At 47.0% G+C, this 25,746-nt stretch overlaps 1 protein-coding gene across 3 annotated transcripts in view; it reads left to right on the top strand.

The window, feature by feature from the left end:
- Nucleotides 1-25,746, top strand: part of itgb4 (integrin, beta 4) — a 116,856-nt gene that overhangs the window by 14,107 nt on the left and 77,003 nt on the right. For all 3 annotated transcript variants that reach the window (XM_080209145.1, XM_080209146.1, XM_080209147.1), the window contains exons 4-10: nt 965-1,057; nt 2,704-2,908; nt 5,038-5,134; nt 9,191-9,362; nt 11,073-11,336; nt 21,440-21,529; nt 22,176-22,304. In XM_080209145.1, coding sequence (XP_080065271.1) covers nt 965-1,057; nt 2,704-2,908; nt 5,038-5,134; nt 9,191-9,362; nt 11,073-11,336; nt 21,440-21,529; nt 22,176-22,304 — 1,050 coding nt within the window. The remainder of the gene's footprint in view (nt 1-964; nt 1,058-2,703; nt 2,909-5,037; nt 5,135-9,190; nt 9,363-11,072; nt 11,337-21,439; nt 21,530-22,175; nt 22,305-25,746) is intronic.

The following is a 25,746-nucleotide window of genomic DNA, read 5'->3' as shown; positions in this document are numbered from 1 at the left end:
GTCGCTACGAGAGGACACAGATTTAAGGTGCGGGGAGGAAGGTTCAGAAGTGATGTTAGGGGTAAGTTTTTCACTCAGAGGGTGGTGAGTGAATGGAATCGGCTGCCGTCAGTGGTGGTGGAGGCGAACTCGCTGGGGTCTTTTAAAAGACTTCTGGATGAGTATATGGGGTTTAATGAGATTGAGGGTTATAGATAGGTCTGTAGGTTGGTAGGTGATGTGGTCGGCGCAACTTGTGGGCCGAAGGGCCTGTTTGTGCTGTAGTGTTCTATGTTCTATGTTCTATGTTCTATGCTGTCCGCCTTAACTAAAACCCCCTACTCTTCCGTGGACCCTACCCCTCCATTCCCATTAACATTCATGTACTTGTCAGGACGCCTCTTAAAACTCACTACCGTATCGGCTTCCACTACCTCCCCCGGCAACAAGTTCCAGGCACTGGCCACCCTCTGTGTAAAAAAAATCTGCCTCGTACATCTCCTGTAAACCTCGCCCCTTGCACCTTAAACCTGTGCCCCCTGATAATTGACTCTTCCACCCTGGGAAAAAGCTTCTGACTATCCACTCTGTCCATGCCCCTCATAATCTTGTAGACTTCTATCAGGTCTCCCCTCAACCTCCATCATTCCAGTGAGAACAAACCAAGTTTCTCCAACTCTCCTCATAGCTAATGCCCTCCATACCAGGGCAACATCCTGGGAAATTTTTTCTGTACCCTCTCTAAAACCTCCACATTCTTCTGGTAGTGTGGCGACCAGAATTGAACACTAGTCATCGCTGGATAGACCAGTATTTGTCCTTGAGGAGATGATGATGAGATACTTTCTTGAATGGCTGCTGTCCTTGTGGTGTAGGTGCATCCAGAGTGCTGTTTGGGAGGGAGTTGTGTTGGAGACAGTGGGGAGGTAGAGGTTTGAAGGGACGGGATGGTGGATTGCACTAAATGGTCTTTCTTGTCTTCCAGGGTGTCCATTACTCCAGATGTGACCTGTACAGTAACCTCCTGTCGAATTGTAAAAAGATAATCCAGATGAACAGCGCCATGCAGATTACAAAGGTATGTATCCCATTGGAGAAAGGGATGCTGCTCTGTCTGAAACTAGGCCTGAAACACACCTCTTATTCCTGAACGTGTTGACTTTGATGGGGACAGTTTATTGCAGGTTTAGTGTTTCCCCCCCCCCCCCGCTCCTTTCCTGCTGTCCCAGGCACTGGTGTGGGAAGCTATTGCCCACATTGTTGGGGTCTTGCTGTTGGGTTGCGGGTTGGGGTGTGGGTTGTTGAGATGTCGTGGGCTCAGTGGTAATGTCTCCATTTGTTGATGAGTTCAAAGCCCTTCAACCATCACATCTGTTCTGTTTCATTGCCAGAGCAATCAGCTAGTCTCAGTCCTCACACATATATAGAACATAGAACATTACAGCGCAGAACAGGCCCTTTGGCCCACGATGTTGCGCCGCCCAATTAAAAAAACAATGACCCTCTAACCTAAACCAATCCCTTTCCATCCATAAACCTATCCACGGATCTCTTAAACGCCCCCAAACTAGGCGCATTTACAACCTCAGCAGGCAGGGCATTCCAATCCCTCACCACCCTCTGGGTAAAGAACCTACCCCTGACATCCGTCCTATAACTACCCCCCCTTAATTTAAAGCCATGCCCCCCCGTGCTAGCTTTCTCCATCTGAGGAAAAAGGCTATCACTATCCACCCTATCTAAACCTCTAATCATCTTATATGTTTCAATAAGATCCCCTCTTAGCAGCCTTCTTTCCAGCGAAAACAACCTCAAATCCCTCAGCCTCTCCTCATAGGACCTCCCCTCCATACCAGGCAACATCCTGATAAACCTCCTCTGCACCCTCTCCAAAGCCTCCACATCCTTCCTATAATGCTGTTGCCCTCCAATTCTTTAATGAAAGCCGATCTGAGATGCTGCATTCCAGATCCTCGGCATTCACCGTGTAAGAATAGTCTTTTTCCGTGTCATCCGATAGTCACTGTCTATCATCTTAAATCCTTTGTTTGCTGATCCTACCACCAATGAGAACAGTTTTTCTCTATCGATTCTGTCTAAACTCCTCATGATTTTGAATATCTTTGTCAAACCTCCTCTTGATCTCTTCTTTCTAAGGAGAACAGCCCCAGTTTCTTTGATCAATCTGTGTAACTGAAGTCCCTTATCCCTGGAACCATTCTCATGGATCGATCCAGCATCCTCTCTGATGCCTTTGCATCCTGATAGAGTGTGATGCCCAGAAACAATACCCCAATCGAGACCAAACAGGGTTTAATAATGGTCATCGTTTCTTCATGCTTTTGTCACTCTTGTGGTATGAACACACAATTTCAGACGGATGTTCCAGTTAGTGTTGAGGGAACACTGAACTGTTAGAGATGTCAGCTTTTAGATGAGATCCTTAACTGAGGCCTACCCTCTCCATTGATTGTAAAAGACCCTGTACCACCTTGAAGAAGTAATGGAATCCTTGCTTATACTTATATTCCTTAATAAACATCACTTACAAGAAAAATGATCACCTTGTTGGTTGTGGAATCTTGCTGTGCACAAATCAGCTGCCATTTTTCCCACATTTCAATAGTAACCGCACTTGGCAGCTGCTTCATCATTGGTGAAGTGTCCTGAGACATTGTGAGGCTGTGAATGGCCCCACACTGAACAAAAATCTTTCTTTCTCAGAATGTGGAAATCAATACAAAGGAAAAACGGAATCAGATCTCACCACAGGAAGTGACCATGACACTGCGACCAGGAGAGGAAAAGTCAGTGAATTTCAAGATCTTTCAGCCTCTGGAAGCTCCAGTCGATCTTTACATCCTCATGGACTTCTCCAACTCAATGAAGGATGACTTGGATAACTTGAAGAAACTGGGCCTTAAGCTAGGTAAGCACCAGAGCCAAAAACCAGAGTTTCAGTACTTCACCCACTGAACCAGCCATCATATTATTAAGCTGTTAATAGAATAGAACATAGAACATTCCAGCGCAGTACAGGCCCTTCGGCCCTCGATGTTGCGCCGACCAGTGGAACCAATCTAATGACCCTCTAACCTAAACTATTCCAATGTTATCCATATGCCTATCCACTGACCATTTGAACGCCTTTAAAGTTGGCGAGTCCACAACTGCTGCAGGCAGGGCATTCCACACCCTTACTGCCCTCTGAGTAAAGAACCTACCTCTGACATCCGTCCTATTTTTACCACCCCTCAATTTAAAGCTATGTCCCCTCGTGTTAGCCATCACCATCCGAGGAAAAAGGCTCTCACTGTCCACCCTATCTAACCCTCTGATCATCTTGTATGCCTAACTGCTGTAACTGCTTCGTGAAGGAACAAACCATCCCAATTTCCAACGTGGATTGCTATTTTGTAGGTATTAAGTGTCAGCTGTGGCTCAACGATAGATTGTCAGCCTCTGAAGCAGCAGACTCTGGGCTGAGTATTGTTCCGGAGATCTAAACACATTACTTACTTGTTAAAGTTAACGTTTGTTTATTAGTCACACTGCAATGAAGTATCTGTGGAAATCCCTTGGTCGTCACACTCCAGTTCGGGTACACTGAGGGAGAATTTAGCACAGCCAATCCAGTTAGCCAGCATGTCCTTCAGACTGTGGGAGGAAACCGGAGCATCCGGAGGAAACCCATACAGACACGAGGAGAACGTGCAGACTTCACACAGACAATGACCCAAGCTGGGAATCGAACCCGGGTCCCTGGCGCTGTGAGGCAGCAGTGCTAACCCACTGTGCGCTGAGCCGGGAATCGAACCTGGGTCCCTGGCGCTAAGAGGCAGCAGCGCTAACCCACTGTGCGCTGAGCCGGGAATCGAACCCAGGTCCCTGGCGCTGTGAGGCAGCAGTGCTAACCCACCGTGCGCTGAGCCGGGAATCGAACCTGGGTCCCTGGCGCTAAGAGGCAGCAGCGCTAACCCACTGTGCGCTGAGCCGGGAATCGAACCCAGGTCCCTGGCGCTGTGAGGCAGCAGCGCTAACCCACTGTGCGCTGAGCCGGGAATCGAACCCAGGTCCCTGGCGCTATGAGGCAGCAGCGCTAACCCACCGTGCGCTGAGCCGGGAATCGAACCTGGGTCCCTGGCGCTGTGAGGCAGCAGCGCTAACCCACCGTGCACTGAGCCGGGAATCGAACCTGGGTCCCTGGCGCTGTGAGGCAGCAGCGCTAACCCACCGTGCGCTGAGCCGGGAATCGAACCCGGGTCCCTGGCGCTATGAGGCAGCAGCGCTAACCCACCGTGCGCTGAGCCGGGAATCGAACCTGGGTCCCTGGCGCTGTGAGGCAGCAGCGCTAACCCACTGTGCGCTGAGCCGGGAATCGAACCCGGGTCCCTGGCGCTATGAGGCAGCAGCGCTAACCCACTGTGCGCTGAGCCGGGAATCGAACCCGGGTCCCTGGCGCTAAGAGGCAGCAGCGCTAACCCACTGTGCGCTGAGCCAGGAATTGAACCCAGGTCCCTGGCGCTGTGAGGCAGCAGCGCTAACCCACTGTGTGCTGAGCCGGGAATCGAACCTGGGTCCCTGGCGCTGTGAGGCAGCAGCGCTAACCCACTGTGTGCTGAGCCGGGAATCGAACCCGGGTCCCTGGCGCTGTGAGGCAGCAGCGCTAACCCACTGTGCCACACCTTCAGCTGAAATTCCAATGCTGTACTGTGTGTTTCACTCAGGCTATGAGCTGCTGGTATGAGAGTCTGTTTGGTCTCTTGGTTTGATGTGAAGGTTCCATGGCTCTCTCTCGAAGAATTGCAGGGGAATTCTTCATAATATCCCGCTCACTATTTCCCCTTCCAGCAACATCACCCAAAAACGTTGCTGGGTATTATCATGGGTTGTTTTTTGGGAGTAAATTGGCTGCTGTGACGATTCCTCAAACGTTCTTCATTGTCTGTAAAGCACATTGTGATATCTTGAGGTCACAAAAGGTTCTGCATTGATGTGTGTTTTATGAAAATTCTTAATATTTCCCTGTGCCAAATTTTTATTGCTTGTATTTCACAGCTGATGTGGTGAGGAACATGTCAAATAACTACACTATTGGCTTTGGGAAGTTTGTTGACAAAGTAACTGTTCCACAGACAGATATGAGGCCTGAAAGGTAAGATCAGGACCTGCCAGTTATCAGAGACCAGTGGATGACATTTACACAGTGTGTTTCTGTGTGTGTATCCATGAGTGTGTGTGTATATACATGTGTGCATGTGCCTACATTCATAGCACCCCCACAGTGCAGAAAGGGGCTATTTAGCTCATCAAGCCTACACCAACAATGATCCCATCCAGGCAATATCCCTGTAACCCCACATATTTAGCCTGCAAATCCCCTGGCACTAAGGGGCAATTTAGCATGGCCAGTTAACCTAACCTGCACATCTTCGGACTGTGGGAGGAAACCGGAGCACCCGGAGGAAACCCGTGCAGACACGGGGAGAATGTGTAAACTCCACGCAGACAGTGACCCGAGGCCAGAATTGAACCCGGGTCCCTGGCGCTGAGGCAGCAGTGCTGACCACTGTAGCGTGTTCTCTGTGTGTATACATGTGTGGCTGTGTATTTTTCTGTGTATACATGTTTATTCTAATTTGTTTATATGTGTTTGAGTTTGTGTGTGTGTGTGAGAGACAGAGTTTTGATGTAGACTTGTACTGATACACCTTTCTACACAATCTCTTCATCTTTTATCCATTTATGGGATGTGAAAGCCTCTGGCTAAGGCAACATTTATTGCCCATCACTAATTGCCCTTGAGGAAGTGGTGATGAACCATCTTCTTGAACTGCTGCAGTTCAGGTGGTATCGGTGCATCAGCAGTTCTAATAGGAAGGAGGTTCCATGATTTTGACCTGGCGATTTGGTGATTTGGTTTCATGTCCTTGTTGGCCCCCTGGTTTAGTGGTAATTATGATGTGCTGGGACATGAGGATACAGATTGTAGTTGTACAATTCTGCTGCTGCTGGTGACCCACATTGATACCCAGTCTTGAGTTGCTAGATTTGTTCTGAAGCACAGTGATAACGCCACACAATGGGGTGGAGACGTCCTCAGTCTACAGGTGGGACTTTGCCTCCACAAGAGTCATGCAGTGACCATACTACTAATAGTGTCATGGACAGATTCTACCACACAGTTAACCAAGTCATTAGTTGATTAGATGTTGAGATGTTAGCCATCATTACCAAGGAGGTGGACACTGCCCAGGCCATAATGAAAGAGGAAGTAGCTAGATAGAGTTAAAATTGATAAGGAGGTGGCATTGGATAGACTGTCTGTATGTAAAGTTAACAAGGCACCAGAGGGGATGCACAGAGGGCAGTGAGAGTGGAAATTGCAGAGACTCTGGCTGTAGTTTTCTGCCTTCCTTAGCCTGCAGGGTGGTCCCAGGAGACTGGAGAGTTGCAAAGTTTTTCAAAACGGGTGGAAGAATAAACCGAGCAATCCCAGGCCAGTCAGTTTAGCTGTGGTGGCGCGGAAACTTCTAGAAACACTAACTGGGGACAAAATTAATAGTCACGTGAACAAATGCAGGTTAATAAAGAAAGCCAGCAAAGAACAAGAGACGCCGATTTAAAATAATTAGTAAAAGAAGCAAAAGTGAGATGAGGAGAAACTTACTTAACAGCGAGTGGTTAGGATTTGGAACAATGCCTTAGTGTGTGGGGGAGACAGGTTCAACTGGGGCTTTCAAAGGAAAATTATTATCTGTAAAGGAAGTGTGTACGGAGTTAGGGGAAAAAGTGGAGAGAGGCCTGGGACGAGGTGAGATACTTATTTGGAGAGTCAGTGCAGACACAATGGGCCAAATCCTCCTGTACTGTTTGTCTCCAAAGAACTGGAATTTATGGAAGTTTCCAGAGAAAGGATATTGAGAGAGGCAGTCAGAGGGTGCTGCAAAATTTGAGCTGGCTGCACTAGGGACGTCAGTGGCGTAGTAGTATTGTCACTGGACTAGTAATGCTCGGGGGACCCGGGTTCGAATCCCACCGTGGCGGATGGTAAAATTTAAATTCAATAAAAATCTGGAATTAAGAGCCTAATGATGACCACGAAACTACCGTCGATTGTCATAAAAACCCACCTAGTTCTGTGTGACTTATGTCAGTTTTGGTTATTAATCAGTGGCCCAGACAGCAATGGCTACATCTCAAGAACAAATAAAAGAAAGAGGGGAGAGTATGGGGAGAGGGAGAGTATCGGGCAGAACAGAGGAGATCAGCGCTGAGGCTGGAACAGAGGAGATGATAGGAGTGTTGGAAATTCTAGTTGCATGCGATTGGTGACGGAGAAAGGACGGAATCCACAGCAGAGAGAACATATCATTAATGTGAATCATTTAGTGTGACTCCAGTAATATAGTTTTACCTTCCTGAGAGGTTTTTTATTTGTGCAAGTTCCAGATTTATCAAAGCCAGGCAGCAGTAAATACCACTCACACTAAATGAAAACACACCATCAACAATAAAGGAAAGATAAGGAAACTTTACTGTCTCTTTGCTTCAGAGGGTCACACCCAAATGTTTTCGGTATGAATAGGTTTTTTCTCGGTTTAGAGTACAATAGACCAGCAGACCAAAGGCAGGCAGGGTGAACTGGGAAGAATGGGAGTATTGTTCCATTCACATACAGTGAAGACAGTGAGTAACAGATCGCCGGGGACACAGAGAATAAATTAATTGAGAAAAAGTTCTGAGTCTCCTTTCATGCTTACGAGGGGTTGGAATAAATCACTTGTCTGGATATTTATCACTGAAAGGCTTACAGTGACTGCCTATTCTCAGGGACTTTTTTGCTATTTTTCCATATCGCTCCCTCTCTGTACCTGTCTTATTCCTGGTTTTTATTCACTCTCTCTCCCTCCCCTCTCTTTCTGTCCCTCTCTCTACATGTTTCTGTCATTCTCTATTTTCACAGGGAGAAGTATTTCTGTTTTGTCTTTCGTCCCCCTGTATCTCTCTTTATTTCAATGCCTCCCACATTCTGCCTGTCACTTCTGTCTGTTTTTGAAATTTCTTTCACTCTCTCCGTTGGCGTCCGTCTCTACATGAATACATTTTCTCAAAGGGCAGTGTTAAATAAATCCAGTTGCTGTATTTGTTCAGTGAGGCTGCTATAGTGTAACCTCAACTGATCCATCATCAGAGGATAATCCAGTGTGAAAATGAGTACCAGGGTTAACTCTGATGGAAATGGAGAGCAGGAAGTGCCCTTCATACACTGTGTTTGAGAAAGTTAGCTTCTCACTTCTGATTGGTGTATTTGATTTATCCAATCAAGTTCCCAGTTTAAAATTGAGACGTTGCTGAGTAACATATTGGAAGTGATAGCTGCCACTGGTCTTCTGATTAAGCAAGACCCCTACAAACAGTTCAACCTAAGTCCAAATTCAATGAAAAATCAGTTTAATAACAACCGGGCTTTACTGAACTATCTGAGAACTAACTGAGAATTATTCAGACAGGAAGAAATCAGACTCAGCAAGGCTGGGATTGTTCAGTTTACAGCAGAGAAGGTTAAAGGGGAACTTCATATGAGATTAAAAATCATGATGGATAATTAAGGAGAAACTGTTTCCAGCGGAAGGAGGGCCAAAGAGGACATAAAAGATGTTTGGCAAAGGGTGATGAGGGGAATTCTTTCAACACAGCAAGCAATTCTGAGTGAAGATGCTATTAAAAAGGTGGTGGAAATGGATTTGATCAGAGCTTTCCAAGGAGAATTGGGTAGAAATTTCAGGCCAAAAGGGGAAAGGAGGAAAGCATGACTGATTGGGTAGCTGGCACAGACTAAATGGGTAGAATAGCCACCTTCTAGCATTGTGTAAGTGAGACCATAAGACATAGGAGCAGAATTAGGACACTCGGCCCATCGAGTCTGCTCTGCCATTCAATCGTGGCTGATTTTTTTTCTCATCCCCACTCATCTGCCTTTTCCCCATAATCCCTGATCCCCTTTATTAATCAAGAACGTATCTATCCTTCTCCACAACCTGAGCTGCAAGGTTAGCATTTGCTTTTCCTTTGGGATTAAGGTGGAAGTATGTTAGACCTGGATCCCTCTCCAAATTCCAGCTGGGATTCTGCACCAGTTTCCCGCCTGGGAGGGTGGAACTGGTTATGACCAGCTATGTCACCCATGTTGGTGTTTCACTTGTTACAGACTCAAGCAGCCTTGGCAAAATAGTGATCCCCCGTTCTCCTTCAAGAATGTAATTCGTCTGACAAAGAATGCCAGTCATTTCATCCAAGAGCTGAAGAAAGAGAGAATTTCGGGGAATGTAGATGCTCCGGAAGGTGGATTTGATGCGATTCTGCAGGTTGCTGTTTGTAAGGTAAGTTCTTTCACACTGGGATTCATTGTGTTTTGATCTTGTTAGTCATTCCAGCACAGAAGGAGGTGATTCGGCCTGTCTGTGCTAATTCTCCAAAGGAGTGATTCGCCAACTGTCACTCTCTCACCCCACTTGCCCTCATATTCTTCCTTTTCGGATAATATTCTAATTCCCTTTTGAATCTCTCGATTGAATCTGTCTCCACCACACTCTCAGACAGTACATTCCAGATCCTAACCACTCACTGTGTGAATCTGTCTCCACCACACTCTCAGACAGTACATTCCAGATCCTAACCACTCACTGTGTGAATCTGTCTCCACCACACTCTCGGACAGTACGTTCCAGATCCTAACCACTCGCTGTGTGAATCTGTCTCCACCACACTCTCGGACAGTACATTCCAGATCCTAACCACTCGCTGTGTAAAAATGTTTCTCCCTCGGTCTTCGTTTCTTTTGCCAATTACATTAAATCCATTCCCTCTGCTTCTCGATCCTTCCGCCAATGGGAACAGTTTTTTCCTCTTTCCTCTGTGCCGATCGCTCATGATTTTAAATACTTCTATCAAATATGCTCACATCTTTCCATCCTCCAAAAGAATAGTCCAACTTCACCAGCCTGTCTGAGGAACTGAACTTTCTCATTCTGAGAAAACAACCACAGATTCTCCATCCGAACCCTTTGTACAATGACAGACCCGTCCCCACCAATACTGTACCCCAGTGTTATACAGTGACAGACCTGTCCCCATCAGTACTGTACCCCAGTGTTATACAGTGACAGACCCGTCCCCACCAGTACTGTACCCCAGTGTTATACAGTGACAGACCCGTCCCCACCAGTACTGTACCCCAGTGTTATACAGTGACAGACCCGTCCCCATCAGTACTGTACCCCAGTGTTATACAGTGACAGACCCGTCCCCACCAGTACTGTACCCCAGTGTTATACAGTGACAGACCCGTCCCCACCAGTACTGTACCCCAGTGTTATACAGTGACAGACCTGTCCCCACCAGTACTGTACCCCAGTGTTATACAGTGACAGACCCGTCCCCACCAGTACTGTACCCCAGTGTTATACAGTGACAGACCTGTACCCACCAGTACTGTACCCCAGTGTTATACAGTGACAGACCTGTACCCACCAGTACTGTACCCCAGTGTTATACAGTGACAGACCTGTACCCACCAGTACTGTACCCCAGTGTTATACAGTGACAGACCCGTCCCCACCAGTACTGTACTCCAGTGTTATACAGTGACAGACCCGTCCTCATCAGTACTGTACCCCAGTGTTATACAGTGACAGACCCGTCCCCACCAGTACTGTACCCCAGTGTTATACAGTGACAGACCCGTCCCCACCAGTATTGTACCCCAGTGTTATACAGTGACAGACCCGTCCCCACCAGTACTGTACCCCAGTGTTATACAGTGACAGACCCGTCCCCACCAGTACTGTACCCCAGTGTTATACAGTGACAGACCCGTCCCCACCAGTACTGTACCCCAGTGTTATACAGTGATAGACCCGTCCCCACCAGTACTGTACCCCAGTGTTATACAGTGACAGACCCGTCCCCACCAGTACTGTACCCCAGTGTTATACAGTGACAGACCTATAATCCATCCTTTTGCACTGTCTCTGTGTAACGTTTTGGTTTGGCTGATTTCTATTCTGAGCAGTGTTTCCTATTGTTTGCAGGATCGCATTGGCTGGAGGGATCAGAGTACACACCTGCTCGTCTTCTCCACTGAATCTGCCTTTCATTATGAGGCTGATGGCTCCAATGTTCTGTCTGGGATCCTAACTCGCAATGATGAGCACTGCCATTTAGACGCGACTGGCACCTATATTAACCATACTTCACAAGATTATCCCTCAATTCCAACTCTGATCCGTCTCCTTGGTGAACACAGTGTGATCCCGATCTTTGCTGTTACTAACCACTCTTATTCCTACTATGAGGTAAGAAACCAGGATAAACTTCATCAAAACTCCTCAGGAGGGTACTTTGTACATTATGTGACATTTACACATTACCTTCCAAGTTGCGACCGTTAACAGTTAAAGAGAAATCTGAGCACCGTGTAATTAACTAATTTACTAGATTTCATGTGTTTAAACAAAAGCAATGTTGTAATAAAAATAAACAAAGCAAGCACCACTAACTTTACAGTGTGGTTTATAACTGTATCAATAAATATATGCTATATATATATATATGTACTGTACCCCAGTGTTATACAGTGACAGACCCGTCCCCACCAGTACTGTACCCCAGTGTTATACAGGGACAGACCTGTACCCACCAGTACTGTACCCCAGTGTTATACAGGGACATCCTTTTGCACTGTCTCTGTGTAACATTTTGGTTTGGCTGATTTCTATTCTGAGCAGTGTTTCCTATTGTGGATAGGTTTATGGATGAAAAGGGATTGGTTTAGGTTAGAGGGTCATTGTTTTTTAACTGGTCGGCGCAACATCGTGGGCCGAAGGGCCTGTTCTGCACTGTAATGTTCTATGTTCTATGTTCTATGTTCTGTATGAATCCAGTTTTAATTTTGCTCCTCCCAACCTGAGTTGCTTTATATTATGAAAACTTGAAGATTTATTCATTCTTTTAGGGAGCATCCAAAGATAGCCACAGCCCACTGGAATTCACTTTAAGTATTCTCAGTATTAGAACAACAAAGAACAAAAACAGCCCGGGAAACAGGCCCTTCGGCCCAACGAGCCCGCGCCGCCATTTTAACATTACCAGTCCCCCTCCACCCATGACCCTTATCTATGCTAATGGCATTCCACATTGAGGGAAACTAATTTAGGGACAATTTATTACCTCCAATCAGCCTAATAGCACATCTTTGGGGTGTGGGAGGAAACTGGAGCACCCGGAGAAAACCCACGCAAGCACGGGGAGAATGTGCAAACTCCCGCAGTCACCGGCCCAAATCCATGTGTCTGCACAGCAAACAGTGATAGTCACTGAGCTGTCGTCTTGCCCAGTATCTGGTCCAGTTTAAGCACACACTAACGACATGAAGCACTAGGCCAATCTCGAACAACCAAGAGCAGCCCAAGTACGACCCATCGCGTGTATGCCCCTCGTTGGACAACAAGGTGGACCGACTTAAAACCTGTGAATTTAAAGAGAAAAACACTAGTATGATTCCACATCCTTTTACATTACCAGGGACGTCCCAATGCTAATGAACCTTATTAAAAACAATCTCCTATATCCTCCCATCTCCAACCCACTCATGTGCCTGTCTAAGTAACTCTTAAACAACTCCAGCGTGTTTGCCTCCACCACCTTACTTGGCAAGTATTCCTGCTATTCCCCAATATCGAAGATTTTATGGAGATCATTCCATTAGCTTTTTGCTGAATGACCCTCCCAATTTTTATAAAAACTTCAAGACTGTGGATTTTTCTGCTCCTGGCCCTGGGTTTTGCAGATACCCGACTGCCTTCTCAGTCAAGCTGACCTTTTTGGCTGCGTTCTGCTTTGAGAATCTGGAGGAACCACTACAGAGATTTCCCCCTGGTTTCAAACCAGGCAAATCTTTCAGTGTTTTACCCCCTCAGAAATTACAAACTGAACTCAAAACCTCATTCGCATTCCACACAGGGAATGATAAAGTTAGTACCTTACGTGCAGCTTGAATAAGCTTGGCGCTCCCAGTTCAGTAAGCTGTAGTTTACACTAAATCAAAACTACAACTGCCTTCCCTGAGAAAAACACGCAGATACCTTAAACAGAACCAGAGGCTAGGAATCCTGTGCCAAGTAACTCACCTTCTGACTCCCTAAAGCCTGTCCATCACCTACAAGGCACCAGTAAGGTGTGTGATGGAATATTCCCAGTTACCTGAATGGGTGCAGCTCCAACAACACTCGAGAAGCTTGACACCATCCAGAACAAAGCGGCCCGCTCGATTGGTACCACATCCACAAACATTCACTCCCTCCACCACCGACGTAGCAGCAGTGTGTACTATCTACAAGACGCACTGCAGAAATTCACCCTTAGACAGCACCTCCCAAACCCACGACCACTTTTATCTAGAAGGACAAGGGCAGCAGATACCTGGGGAACACCACCACCTGCAAGTTCCCCTCCGAGTCACTCACCATCCCGACCTGGAAATATAATCGCCATTCCTTCGCAGTCGCTGGGTCAAAATCCTGGAATTCCCTCCCTAACGGGATGGGCAACAAATGCTGGCCAGCAGCAAACCGCAGGTCCCACGGGTGAATACAAACAATCTTTCTAACCCCCACAGCCCACCTCCATGACAAAGGTGTTATTTGGCAGGGGTGTGATACAGCGTAGAGAGTCCCTGATGATTGTGTGAGGGAGTGGGGGGAGAGGGAAGGGAAGAGGGGGAGCCCCTGATGATTGTACAAGTTGGAGGGGATAAGATGCCCCCGATACCTCATGGTAGTTGTTGTGGGGAGTGGGGGGAGCTGTGGCTAGTTGGTAAAGTTCCATTTCAGTGTTGATCAGGGTACCATTTAAAGATTGCACCCTGATCTCTGGAGAGTTTGTTGAAGTCAGTGAGCTGAATGTGTGGAGCTGGCCTGACTGCCTCTAACCTCCCCCCCCCCCCGCCCCCCACTGCCAGAGTGACAGCATAAAACCCCACCCACTCATTTGTTTCCCCTGAGAGTCAAGGCTTGGGGGGGGTGGAACTGGGCTGTGTATCTGGAGAGCTCCCACCCAGATCTCAGGCTGACACTCTGCCTGAAATCTTGCCACCGTTCACACCAGTGAGATCTGACCGTCCCAGCGATGGTGCACCCCCCTGCCCCCCCCGGCCACTGCAGATTTCCCAGTGGTGAAGGGCGCATTCAATGGGAAACCCCATTGACAAAACATACCACAGAGAGGAAGAAAATTGCACTCTTTGAAGAAGTGATAAGATTTTGCCCAGGGCTTGTGACTGAATACATTGCAGAATGTGTGATACAAAGTAAAGTACAGGGAATGTGAGCATTGTATATTACTGCACCTGTATATTACAGCACGTGTATATTACAACACGTGTATATTACAGCATGTGTATGTTACAGCATGTGTATATTACAGCACATGTATATTACAGCATGTGTATGTTACAGCACGTGTGTATTATAGCATGTGTATGTTACAGCATGTGTATATTACAGCACGTGTATGTTACAGCATGTGTACATTATAGCATGTGTATGTTACAGCATGTTTATATTACAGCATGTGTATGTTACAGCACGTGTATGTTACAGCATGTGTATGTTACAGCACGTGTATATTACAGCATGTGTATCTTATAGCATGTGTATGTTACAGCACGTGTATATTACAGCACGTGTATGTTACAGCATGTGTATGTTACAGCATGTGTATATTACAGCACATGTATATTACAGCATGTGTATGTTACAGCACGTGTGTATTATAGCATGTGTATGTTACAGCATGTGTATATTACAGCACGTGTATGTTACAGCATGTGTACATTATAGCATGTGTATGTTACAGCATGTTTATATTACAGCACGTGTATGTTACAGCATGTGTATATTACAGCATGTGTATGTTACAGCACGTGTATGTTACAGCACGTGTATGTTACAGCATGTGTATGTTACAGCACGTGTATATTACAGCATGTGTATCTTATAGCATGTGTATGTTACAGCATGTGTATATTACAGCACGTGTATGTTACAGCATGTGTATATTACAGCATGTGTATGTTACAGCACGTGTATATTACAGCATGTGTATCTTATAGTATGTGTATGTTACAGCACGTGTATATTACAGCACGTGTATATTATAGCATGTGTATGTTACAGCATGTGTATATTACAGCACGTGTATGTTACAGCACGTGTATATTACAGCACGTGTATATTACAGCATGTGTGATACAGTGTATATTCTAGGGAGTCAGATAGAGTATATAATACAGGGTGGGGGGGAGTGTGATACAATTTGTATTACAGGTGCAATATAGGGGGCGAGTCTCCCATCGCGACCTGCAACTTTTCTGGCGGGTCGGGCTGGGAGATGCGCGTTGTCAGCCTTTTTTAGGGATTTGTGCATTCGCCAGGAATGTGTGTGCATCTCCCAGAGCCGGTGAACAGTCAGAGTCCAGACCAAGCTAGAAACCGGCAGGAAGATAGGGAAGTCATTTAAATCTTTAGTTTAAATACGTTTAGCATTTCATTACCAGGAACTTGCCGGGTCTGATTGACTCTCCCATCCCGCCAGGAGTATTTCATTCCAGCAGGGTTTAAAGTAGCTCCCCACATTCGGGGAACTAGTGGGAGACCCCACTAGAATGAAGGGGGGGGGGGGTGCCACCTGGGCATGGTCACCCTAAGAAGTCTGACAACACCAGGTTAAAGTCCAACAGGTTTATTTGGTAGCAAAAACCACTAGCTTTCAGAGCGCTGCCCCTTCGTCAGGGGAGTTCTCCCCACTCACCTGACAAAGGGGTAAAGCCTGTTGAACTCTAACCTGGTGTTGTGAGACTTCTTCCTGTGTTTACCCCAGTCCAACACCAGCATCTCCACATCATGGTCACCCTGACAGTGCCCCACGCAGTGAACATAGAACATAGAACATTACAGCGCGGAACAGGCCCTTCGGCCCACAATGTTGCGCCGACCAGTCTTATTTTTAAAAAAAAAACATTGACCCACTAATCTAAACCACTCCCTTTTCGTCCATAAACCTATCCACCAATCTCTTAAACGCCCCCAAACTAGGCGCATTTACAACTGCAGCAGGCAGGGCATTCCAGTCCTATACAAAGTGCTGCCCCTTCAACCCCCCCCCCCCCACACAGCCCGATCGCCACCCCCACAGCAATTCCCAGGCCGCCCCCCACCCCCGTCCTATCCCGGAACGCACCAATGTACAGCCCCCCGTACTCAGCAGCGGCAATCCCCCGACCCCACCGTGCCTCCTGACACTGCCCAAGGGGCAAATTGCACATGCCCAGGGGGCACCTTGACACTGCCCAAGGGGGTGGGGCCTAGGGATGTTCAGTGGGGGTGGGGGTCCTGCTGCCACTCTGCGTGGTCTAGGCTGGAGCAAGACCAGCATTGGGATGGGGTCTGACCCGGGGGGGGAGTGGTGGGGGGGGGGGGGGTGTCAGCTGTGGAGGGTCTGCAGCGGTGAGGAGGGCGGGAAGATCACCACTGCTGGGTAGTGGGGGGCTGTAGGATAGGGGGGTCCGGGAATTGCTGTGGGGACCGCGATCAGGCCTTGAGAGGGGGTGGGGGGGGCGGTTTGGAGGGGCAGCATTGCATGGGGTCCTGCCATTGAGCTGCCCAGCAGACAGGGGAGTCTGCCAGATCAGGGCCACTGTCCACACACAGAGTTCCAGAACTGTCAAACTCCACCCCGCCCCACCCCCCAACCTCCGCCACCACCACCCCGCCGGGTTTTTAATGAGATTGATGACTGGGACCTCTACAGAATGCAGAGATTCGGGTGAGAAGCTGGACTGGCAAAACAGTCGGGATCTAGAACAGTCTTCCCATCAATTCAGCACTTTTGGGAGAATCACTCCCATAGTGTGTATTACTGGCGATTTGATGCAGTTTATAATAATCTTTTATGTGTTGCATGGTATTGAATGTGTGATAGTGTATGTTACAGTGTATATAATACATAGTATATAATACAGTGTGTATTACAGTGTATACAGTAGTGTATATTACAGTGTATATAATAGTGTATATTACAGTGTATATATTACAGTGTATATTACAGTGTATATTACAGTGTATATAATACAGTGTATATTACAGTGTATATATTACAGTGTATATTACAGTGTGTATTACAGTGTATATAATACAGTGTATATTACAGTGTATATTACAGTGTATATAATACAGTGTATATTACAGTGTATATAATAGTGTATATCACAGTGTGTGTGATTGTGTCTATCACGAGATGTGAAATATATATTACAGCATGTGTGGTACAGTGTACATTCAGAGTGTGATATCATAGATATTACAGGGGATTTTGATTGTATTTATTATCTCTGGGTGATATAGGGCTGGATTTTACAGTGCTCTGAATTCCTTGCCCTTACCATCACCTCCCCCCATCTCCCACTCCCCCCATCATCTCAAAAGTCATTCGGGAGCCTACAGCCCACCCAGTAGCTGGCTGGCAGCTGTTTTATGCTTCACAGGGTTTGGCATCTTCTGTCCCGATTTGATTGGGATCCAGTGAGGTCCCAGCAGTGTTAGATTCGACTGCTGGAGCTTTAGCCAGTCCCCAAAGAAAGGAGCTAATGTAATTCAGGTAAAACTGGACTATAAACCTCGCTTGTCTAGCTAACCCAGCAAGGGTGGGGGGGTGGAGTAGGGAGCGATGGGGGTGGGTAACTGGGTTTATAGGCTGCGGCTGGAGGTTTTAAGGAGATGTATCCTCTGATGGGCAGATGGAGGACCCAACTCTTTGTCCAACACCAGCTGCCAGTTTACCCAGTTGCCCTTGACCTCCCTCTGCCATGGGAAATAGTGTCAGGGATTGAGTACCCCACATAAGTGGCCATTAATTAGCCTCTCAAGGGTGAGCAACCACCAAGCTAAGCACTTCATTTGACCAACCCCTGCTGCCTACTGGAAGGGAGAGAGGTATAAAATCCAGCCCAGAGTGTATATTACAGGGGTATGATAGGGTGTATATTAGAGAGTGCAATAGAGTATAGATTATAGATTGTGATGAGCTGTATTACACAGTGTATGGTACACTGAATATTATGGAAGTTGTTACAGTCTCTGTATTTCTATATTACAAGGAGTATGGTACATTTTATAATTATTACCACATTATAGCACGATAGCACTGCTGCTTCACAGCTCCAGGGACCTGGGTTCGATTCCCGGCTCGGGTCACTGTCTGTGTGGAGTTCGCACATTCTCCTCGTGTCTGCGTGGGTTTCCTCCGGTTTCCTCCCACAGTCCAAAGATGTGCAGGTTAGGTTGATTGGCCATGCTAAAATTGGCCCTTAGTGTCCTGAGATGTTTAGGTTAGAGGGATTAGGGGATATAATATGTAGGGATATGGGGGTAGGGCCTGGGTGGGATTGTGGTCGGTGCAGACTCGATGGGCCGAAGGGTCTCTTTCTGTACTGTAGGGTATCTGTGGTTCTATGATATAGGAAGGATGTGATTGTATTGGAGGGGGCACAGAGGAGGTTCACCAGGATACTGCCTGGGATGGAACATTTAAATTATGAAGAGAGATTGGGTAGGCTTGGGTTGGAGCAGAGAAGACTGAGGGATGACCTGATTGAGGTGTACAAATCGTGAGCGGCCTGGACAGGATGGATAAGGAGCAGCTGTGGATGTAGTTTATATGGACTTTAGTAAGGTATTTGATGAGGTCCCACATGGCAGACTGGGTACAAAAACAAAAATCCCATGGGATTCGGGGTGGGCTGGCTGGATGGATACAGATCTGGCTTGAACAGCAGGTTAGGTGTAAAGATTCGCATTCTAATCAGTAATCTCTAAACTGTCTGTGCTTTATATGCTCTGTCTGAGGCCAGAACTCTCCATTCACCTGACGAAGAGGGAGTCCCCTCGAAAGCTTGTGAGTTTACTATCAAATAAATCGGTTGGACTAAAGCCTGGTGTTGTCAGACTTTTTACTTGATTATAGGAGACAGGGAGTAGCGGTAGAAGGGTGTTTTTCAGAATGAAGATCTGCAGCTAGTGATATTTCACAGGGATCAGTGCTGAGACTCTGTTATTTGTAGTATTCGCTGATGACACGAAGGTCGGTGGTGTTGTGGATGATCTGGAAGGATGGCAAAAGTTGCAGCAGGACATAGATAGGATGCAGGACTGGGCGGAGAAGTGGCAGATGGACTTCAACGCGGATAAATGTGTTGTCGTCCATTTTGGCAGAACCAACGGGATGAACGAGTACACTATTAAGGGCAGAAGTCTGAGTAGTGTTGAGGAGCAGAAGGATCTTGGGGTCCGGGTCCACAGGACTCTTAAATCGGCCTCGCAGGTGGAGGAGGTGGTCAAGAAGGCGTATGGTGTACTGGCCTTCATTAATCGAGGGATTGAGTTTAGGAGTCGGGAGGTAATGCTGGAACTTTATAAGACCCTTGTCAGGCCTCATTTGGAGTATTGTGCGCAGTTCTGGTCGCCTCACTATAGGAAAGATGTAGAAGCTATTGAAAGGGTGCAGAGGAGATTTACAAGGATGTTGCCTGGACTGGGAGGCATGCCTTATGAAGTTAGGTTGAGGGAGCTGGGACTCTTTTCCCTGGAGAGACGAAGGTTGAGAGGCGACCTGATAGAAGTTTACAAAATGTTGAGAGGAATAGATAGGGTGGACTCTCAGAGGCTATTTCCCCGGTTTGAAATGGTCGCTACGAGAGGACACAGATTTAAGGTGCGGGGAGGGAGGTTCAGAAGTGATGTTAGGGGTAAGTTTTTCACTCAGAGGGTGGTGAGTGAATGGAATCGGCTGCCGTCAGTGGTGGTGGAGGCGAACTCGCTGGGGTCTTTTAAAAGACTTCTGGATGAGTATATGGGGTTTAATGAGATTGAGGGTTATAGATAGGTCTGTAGGTTGGTAGGTGATGTGGTCGGCGCAACTTGTGGGCCGAAGGGCCTGTTTGTGCTGTAGTGTTCTATGTTCTATGTTCTATGTTCTATATATAAATGATCTGGGGGAAAACGTGGATGGTCTGATTAGTAAATTTACAGATGACACGCAGATTGGCTGATTTGCTGATAGTGCCGAGGATTGTCAAAGGATACAACAGGATATAGATAGATTGGAGACTTGCTACAGAAATGGCAGATGGAGTTTAATCCAGACAAATGGCAGGTGATGCATTTCGGAGGATCAAATTTGGGTGTGAATTATACAGTAAATGGCAAAACCCTGAGGAACATTAACGTACAGAGGGATCTGGGCGTGCAGGTCCACAGTTCCCTAAAAGTGGCATCACAGGCGGCCAAGGTGATTAAGGAGGCATATGGCAAGCTTGCCTTCATTGGCTGGGGCACTGAGTACAGGAGTAGTGAAATCACGTTGCTGCTATTTGGAGTATTCACCAGAAGGTTCGCCTGGTCTCGTGGGTGTTGATTCTGAGGAAAGATTGAAAAAACTAGGATTGAATTCAATGAAAAGACGGAGGCTGAGGGGAGGTCTACAAAATTATGAGAGGCACAGACAGGGCGAAGAGTCAGAGAGATTTTCCAAGGGTGGAAGTGTCAGTTACACGGGGCACAGGTTCAAAGTCAGAGGGGGAAAGTTTAAAAGAGATGTGCTGGGCAAGTTTTTCATGCAGGGAGTGGATGAAACGCTCTGCCAGGGGAGATGGTGGCACATTAGCAGCATTTAAAAGGCATCTGGATGGGTACATTATAGGGAGGGAACAGAGGGATGCAGCCCAAGTGAGGGCAGAAGGGTTTTTTTTTTAGTTTAGTTGGGGCATCGCGATCAGGACAGGCTTAGAAGGTGGAAGGGCCTGTTCCTGTGCTGGACTTTACATTGTTCTTCTCTCGTTCTCGTTGAACGGTCAGTCACGAGAGGACAGGGGTCCAAGGTGAGGGGCAGGAGCTTTGGGGGGATGTGAGGAAAATCTCTTTTACCCAGACCGTCTGGAACATGCTGCCTGGGAGGGTGGTAGAGGCGGCTTATCTCACATCCTCTAAAAAGTACCTGGACGAGCTCTCGGCACATCGTAACATTCAAGGAAATGGGACAAAGTGGAAGGTCTGGTGTTTCTCATGTGTTGGGGTAGACTCGATGGGCTGTAGGGACTCTTCTGCACTGTATGATTCTATAATACAGTTGATGATACAGTGTATATTACATAGGCTACAGTTTGTATAATACAGGGGATGTTATACAGTGCCTATTACCTGGGGTGTTATACAATATAATCTTTAACTTCATGGCTTGTTCTAATCTTACAAATGAGACTCTTCTAATGGTCCCTGCCTTCAGGCAATGCTCCTTTTGTTCACAATACTTATGGAAACACCAACTCTAATTTCACCTTTTTCTACAGAAATTAAGCAAGTATTTCCCTGTTTCTGCAATTGGGAGGCTTCAGGAAGATTCCTCAAATATAATTGAGCTGTTACGGACTGCATTTGAGGTAAAATTTCTTCCTCGCACTCTTTCTGTGAAATTAACTTCATCCATTGTACATTCCTCATTGTAAAATTGCGGAAGGTAAAGTACTGTGGGTGCTGGAAATGTGAAATAGAAACAGAAAATGCTGGAAAGCTCAGCAGATCTGGCAGTGTCTGTGGAGAGAGAATAGGAGAAGTATCACTTCTACAGATGTTAAATGCTTGGTGTGAATGAAGTTGTAATATCACAGAGCATCACATATATCCAGCTGCATTTTTATAGGCCATAAGATATAGGAGCAGAGTTAGGCCATTTGGCCCATCGAGTCTGCTCTGCTATTCAATCATGGCTGATAAGATTCTCAACCCCATTCTCCCGACTTTTCCCTCTAACCTTTACAAATCAAGAACCTATCTATCCCTGTCTTAAATGTACTCAATGACCTGACCTCCTCCTGTGACAAGGAATTCCATAGATTCACCACACTCTGGCTGAAGACATTCCTCCTCATCTCAGTTCCAAAGGGTTATCCCTTTATTCTGAGACTGTGCCCTCGGATTGAATCTCACCTACTAATAGAAACATCCTTCCCACGGAGCTGTTGCTCTGTGACCACTGACAGCGGTGCCCTCGGGTTTTGTTACTGAACATTGATCTTCCTTTTCTAGAACATCCGCTCAAAGATGGAAATCAAACCTGAGCGAGTCCACAAAACAATGAGGTCCTCAGTCTCGTCGTTATCTGCTGCCGTTTCTCAGAGTGACTCCTCGATCTTCACTGTGCCCCCAGGAAACGTGGTAAGAAACCCAGAATCTGAAGACCAACTGAGTGAGGAATTGGCTAGCAGATAGGAGACAGAGGGTGGTGGTTGATGGTAAATATTCGTCATGGAGTTCAGTTATGAGTGATGATTAGAGGTTTAGATAGGGTGGACAGTGATAGCCTTTTTCCTCGGATGGAGAAAGCTAGCACGCGGGGGCATGGCTTTAAATTAAGGGGGGGTAGTTATAGGACGGATGTCAGGGGTAGGTTCTTTACCCAGAGGGTGGTGAGGGATTGGAATGCCCTGCCTGCTGCAGTTGTAAATGCGCCTAGTTTGGGGGCGTTTAAGAGATCTGTGGATAGGTTTATGGATGAAAAGGGATTGGTTTAGGTTAGTGGGTCATTGTTTTTTTAACTGGTCGGTGCAACATCGTGGGCCGAAGGGCCTGTTCTGCGCTGTAATGTTCTATGTTCTATCTGTGGTGAACCAACAGGTGCTATCAGCACCACAAACTCCTCACTAATTAATACAGTTCCTCATAAAATCTAATAACTTTCTCTCTTACAACATCCACCCTGTAACACACACGTTTGGACTTTTTTAAAAAACAATCAACCTCCAGAAATACTTCTTTATAATTTCCCATTGAGGAGTGATTCCTGGAATTCCAACTATCTCTTGGAAGCTTATGCAAGTGGTCATTCCTCAGATGTAAGTGGGTAAGGTTTCTACTCCAACATAAATATCTATTGGTTTATTGAGCAGACAGCTCGCAGGTTGTGAGATCAAATCCCACCTCAGCAATGTTTAAAATTTATTAAGGGATCCATCAGGAATATGACGGGCCACTCAACAGACTTGTGAACAAAGTATCATCAAATAAAAGGGAGAGCAGACGCATGGATTCAAAGTTAGCTGACTGACAGGGGGTGGAATTCTCCCAAAACAGTTCTAAGTGTCGAAATCATGTGACAGCTGGAGTAATTCATGATGTTTGTTTTTCGGTGGGAGTTCAGAGAAGAATCTCCCACATTCTGCACACTGTAGAGTGTCCTGGCGCGACTCACTCCAGGAATCAGGGAGTGGGGCCTATTCCTGCTGGAGAGGCAGCAGCAATGGCGCTGAGCGGGCTGCTGTGCATGTGCCGGTCTGTCAACGCCGAGATCGCTGGCCAGCCCTGCGGCACACGCGCAACTCAGGCCCTCTGACCTTCCACCCCTGCCACTGCCCGATCGCTGGCCCTCCATGCATTCCCGGGCCAGCCTCGACTCCCCCCCCCACCCCCCCACCCCACCCAGCCCCAATCTTCAATCTCATGCCCCCCCCCACCCCACCTCCCCACTGGCAGTCCCGACACCCCCCCCCCCCCCCCCAACTCCCCACCCCGATTGTTGGCCTCCCTCCCTCTGCTTGATCCCAAAATGCAGAGTGGCAGCAGGATCACCCCCCCCCCCCCCCCCCCCACCTCCCTCAGCCCCATCTACTTGGCACTGCCCCGTGCTCAGTAATAATCCCTGTTGGAATGAACCACTCTGGCAGGGGTTGGGGAGGGAGGGAGATGCTAGTGGACTTGGAGGCTTCAATCCCAGCCCCACTAATTGTATTTAAAATATACGTTAATATTTATTTAAATAATATATGTGGTTCCCCACCGATTTCTGGCTTGGAGCTGGCGCTGCCAGCCATTTGGTGCTGGAAGGTGTTACTGGGGCAGGATCGGACACTGCTGGAATCTCCCAGGGAGGGGGGGAGAATCGACCCCAGAGAATCTAGACATTTTTTGAGCTGGATGCTGTCTTGTAATTTGGGGTGGCACAGTGGTTGGCACTGCCGCCTTACAGCGCCAGGGACCCGGGTTTGATTGCTGGCCTGGATCACCGTCTGTGCACAGTTTGCACATTGTCCCTGAGTCTGCCTGGGTTTCCTCCCACAGCCTAAAGATGTGTGGGTTAGGTGGATTGGCCATGCTAAATTGCCCCTTAGTGTTGGGGGACTAGCAGGGTAAGTATGTGGGGTTACGGGGGTAGGCCTGTTGTCAGTGCGGCTCAGTGGGCCTCCTTCTGCACTGTAGGGATTCTATCCTGTGATTCCAGTGGAGTTCCCCAGGGGTAAGCGTGGGACCCTTGCTCTTCCTAATGGGCCTCGACCAGGGTATAATTTCTAAATGTGGGGACGATATGAAACTTGGAAGCTTTGTGAATAGTGAGGAGGATAGTGTGGAACTTCAAAAACATTCGGACATGTTAGACAAGTGACAGGTGAAATTTAATGCACATGAGTGATTCATTTTGGTCACAAGAATGGGGAGAAACAATTGAAAATAAATGGTAACAATTTGAAAGAGGTGCAGGAACAGAGGGACCTGGGTGTACGTGAGAAAATATAAAATCAAGCTGGCAGGACAAGTTGAGAGTGTGGTTAATATAGTACACAATATCCTAGGCTTTGCTGATGGTGGCACAGGGTATTCGAACAAGAAGATAATGTTGGACTTACGTCAAATACTAGTTTGGTTTCAACTGGAATATTGCATCTGGTTTAGAAAGGATGTGAAGGCATTAGAGAGGGTGCAGAGAAGAGAATGGTCCCAAAGATGAGGAATTTCATTGGACAGATTGGAGATGGAGATTGCTTTCCTTGGAGAAGAGAAGGTGGGAGATCTGATAGAGGTGTTCAAAATCACGGGGGAATCCATGAAGAAAGCATTCCTTTGGTCGGAGGATCGAGAACCAAAGGGTAGGGATTTAAGATAATTGGTGTCAGGCAACGCCAATATGAGGAAACTCTTTGTGCGACAGATTTTTAGAATTTGTTTGTGGAATATGGGCATTGCTGACTAAGCCAGTATTTATTGTTCAAAAGTGTGAGGATCAGAAACACACTGCCTGTATGTGGTAATGACAGATTAAGACATTCAAAAGGGAATTGGAATGTTATCTAAGAAGGATGGACGTGCAGAGCTAAAGGTGGGGGAGTGGCATTAGGGGGAGTTCTACGGGAAGATGGCACAGACACAGTGGCCAAATGGCTCCTTTCTGTGCCAGCTATCCACATCTCCTTCTGCGCCAGCTGTCCACATCTCCTTCTGTGCTTTAACGGTTCCGCGATTGCCAAAACAAGTCTCAAGGTGTCTCAGACGAACTTTATCAAACAAGATTTGACATAAAGCAGATTAGGGGACACTTAGGCTGCTAATCAAAACTTGGTAGGCTTGAAGAAATGTTCTAAATGAGGAAGGAGGTTGAGGGAAGTCATTCCGAAGCTTACAGCTGTGGCAGCGGATGGCATGGCTGCCAACAGGTGAACAAAGAACAATGTGTAAAGAGCCCAGAATTGGAGGTGTGCAGTTATCCCGGGAGAGCCGTAGGATTGGAGCATGTTACAGAAACAAAAAGGGTTGAGGGCTGGAGAGAGACAGGGAGAGACATGATGTTGGTGGGGCTGAATAAGTGTTTATAGTCACCCGTAAGTTAACT

The sequence above is a fragment of the Carcharhinus amblyrhynchos genome, chromosome 21, assembly GCF_965287045.1.
Source record: "Carcharhinus amblyrhynchos chromosome 21, sCarAmb.v2.hapA, whole genome shotgun sequence".
NCBI lineage: Eukaryota > Metazoa > Chordata > Chondrichthyes > Carcharhiniformes > Carcharhinidae > Carcharhinus > Carcharhinus amblyrhynchos.
This window is presented reverse-complemented; position numbering and strand designations above follow the sequence as displayed.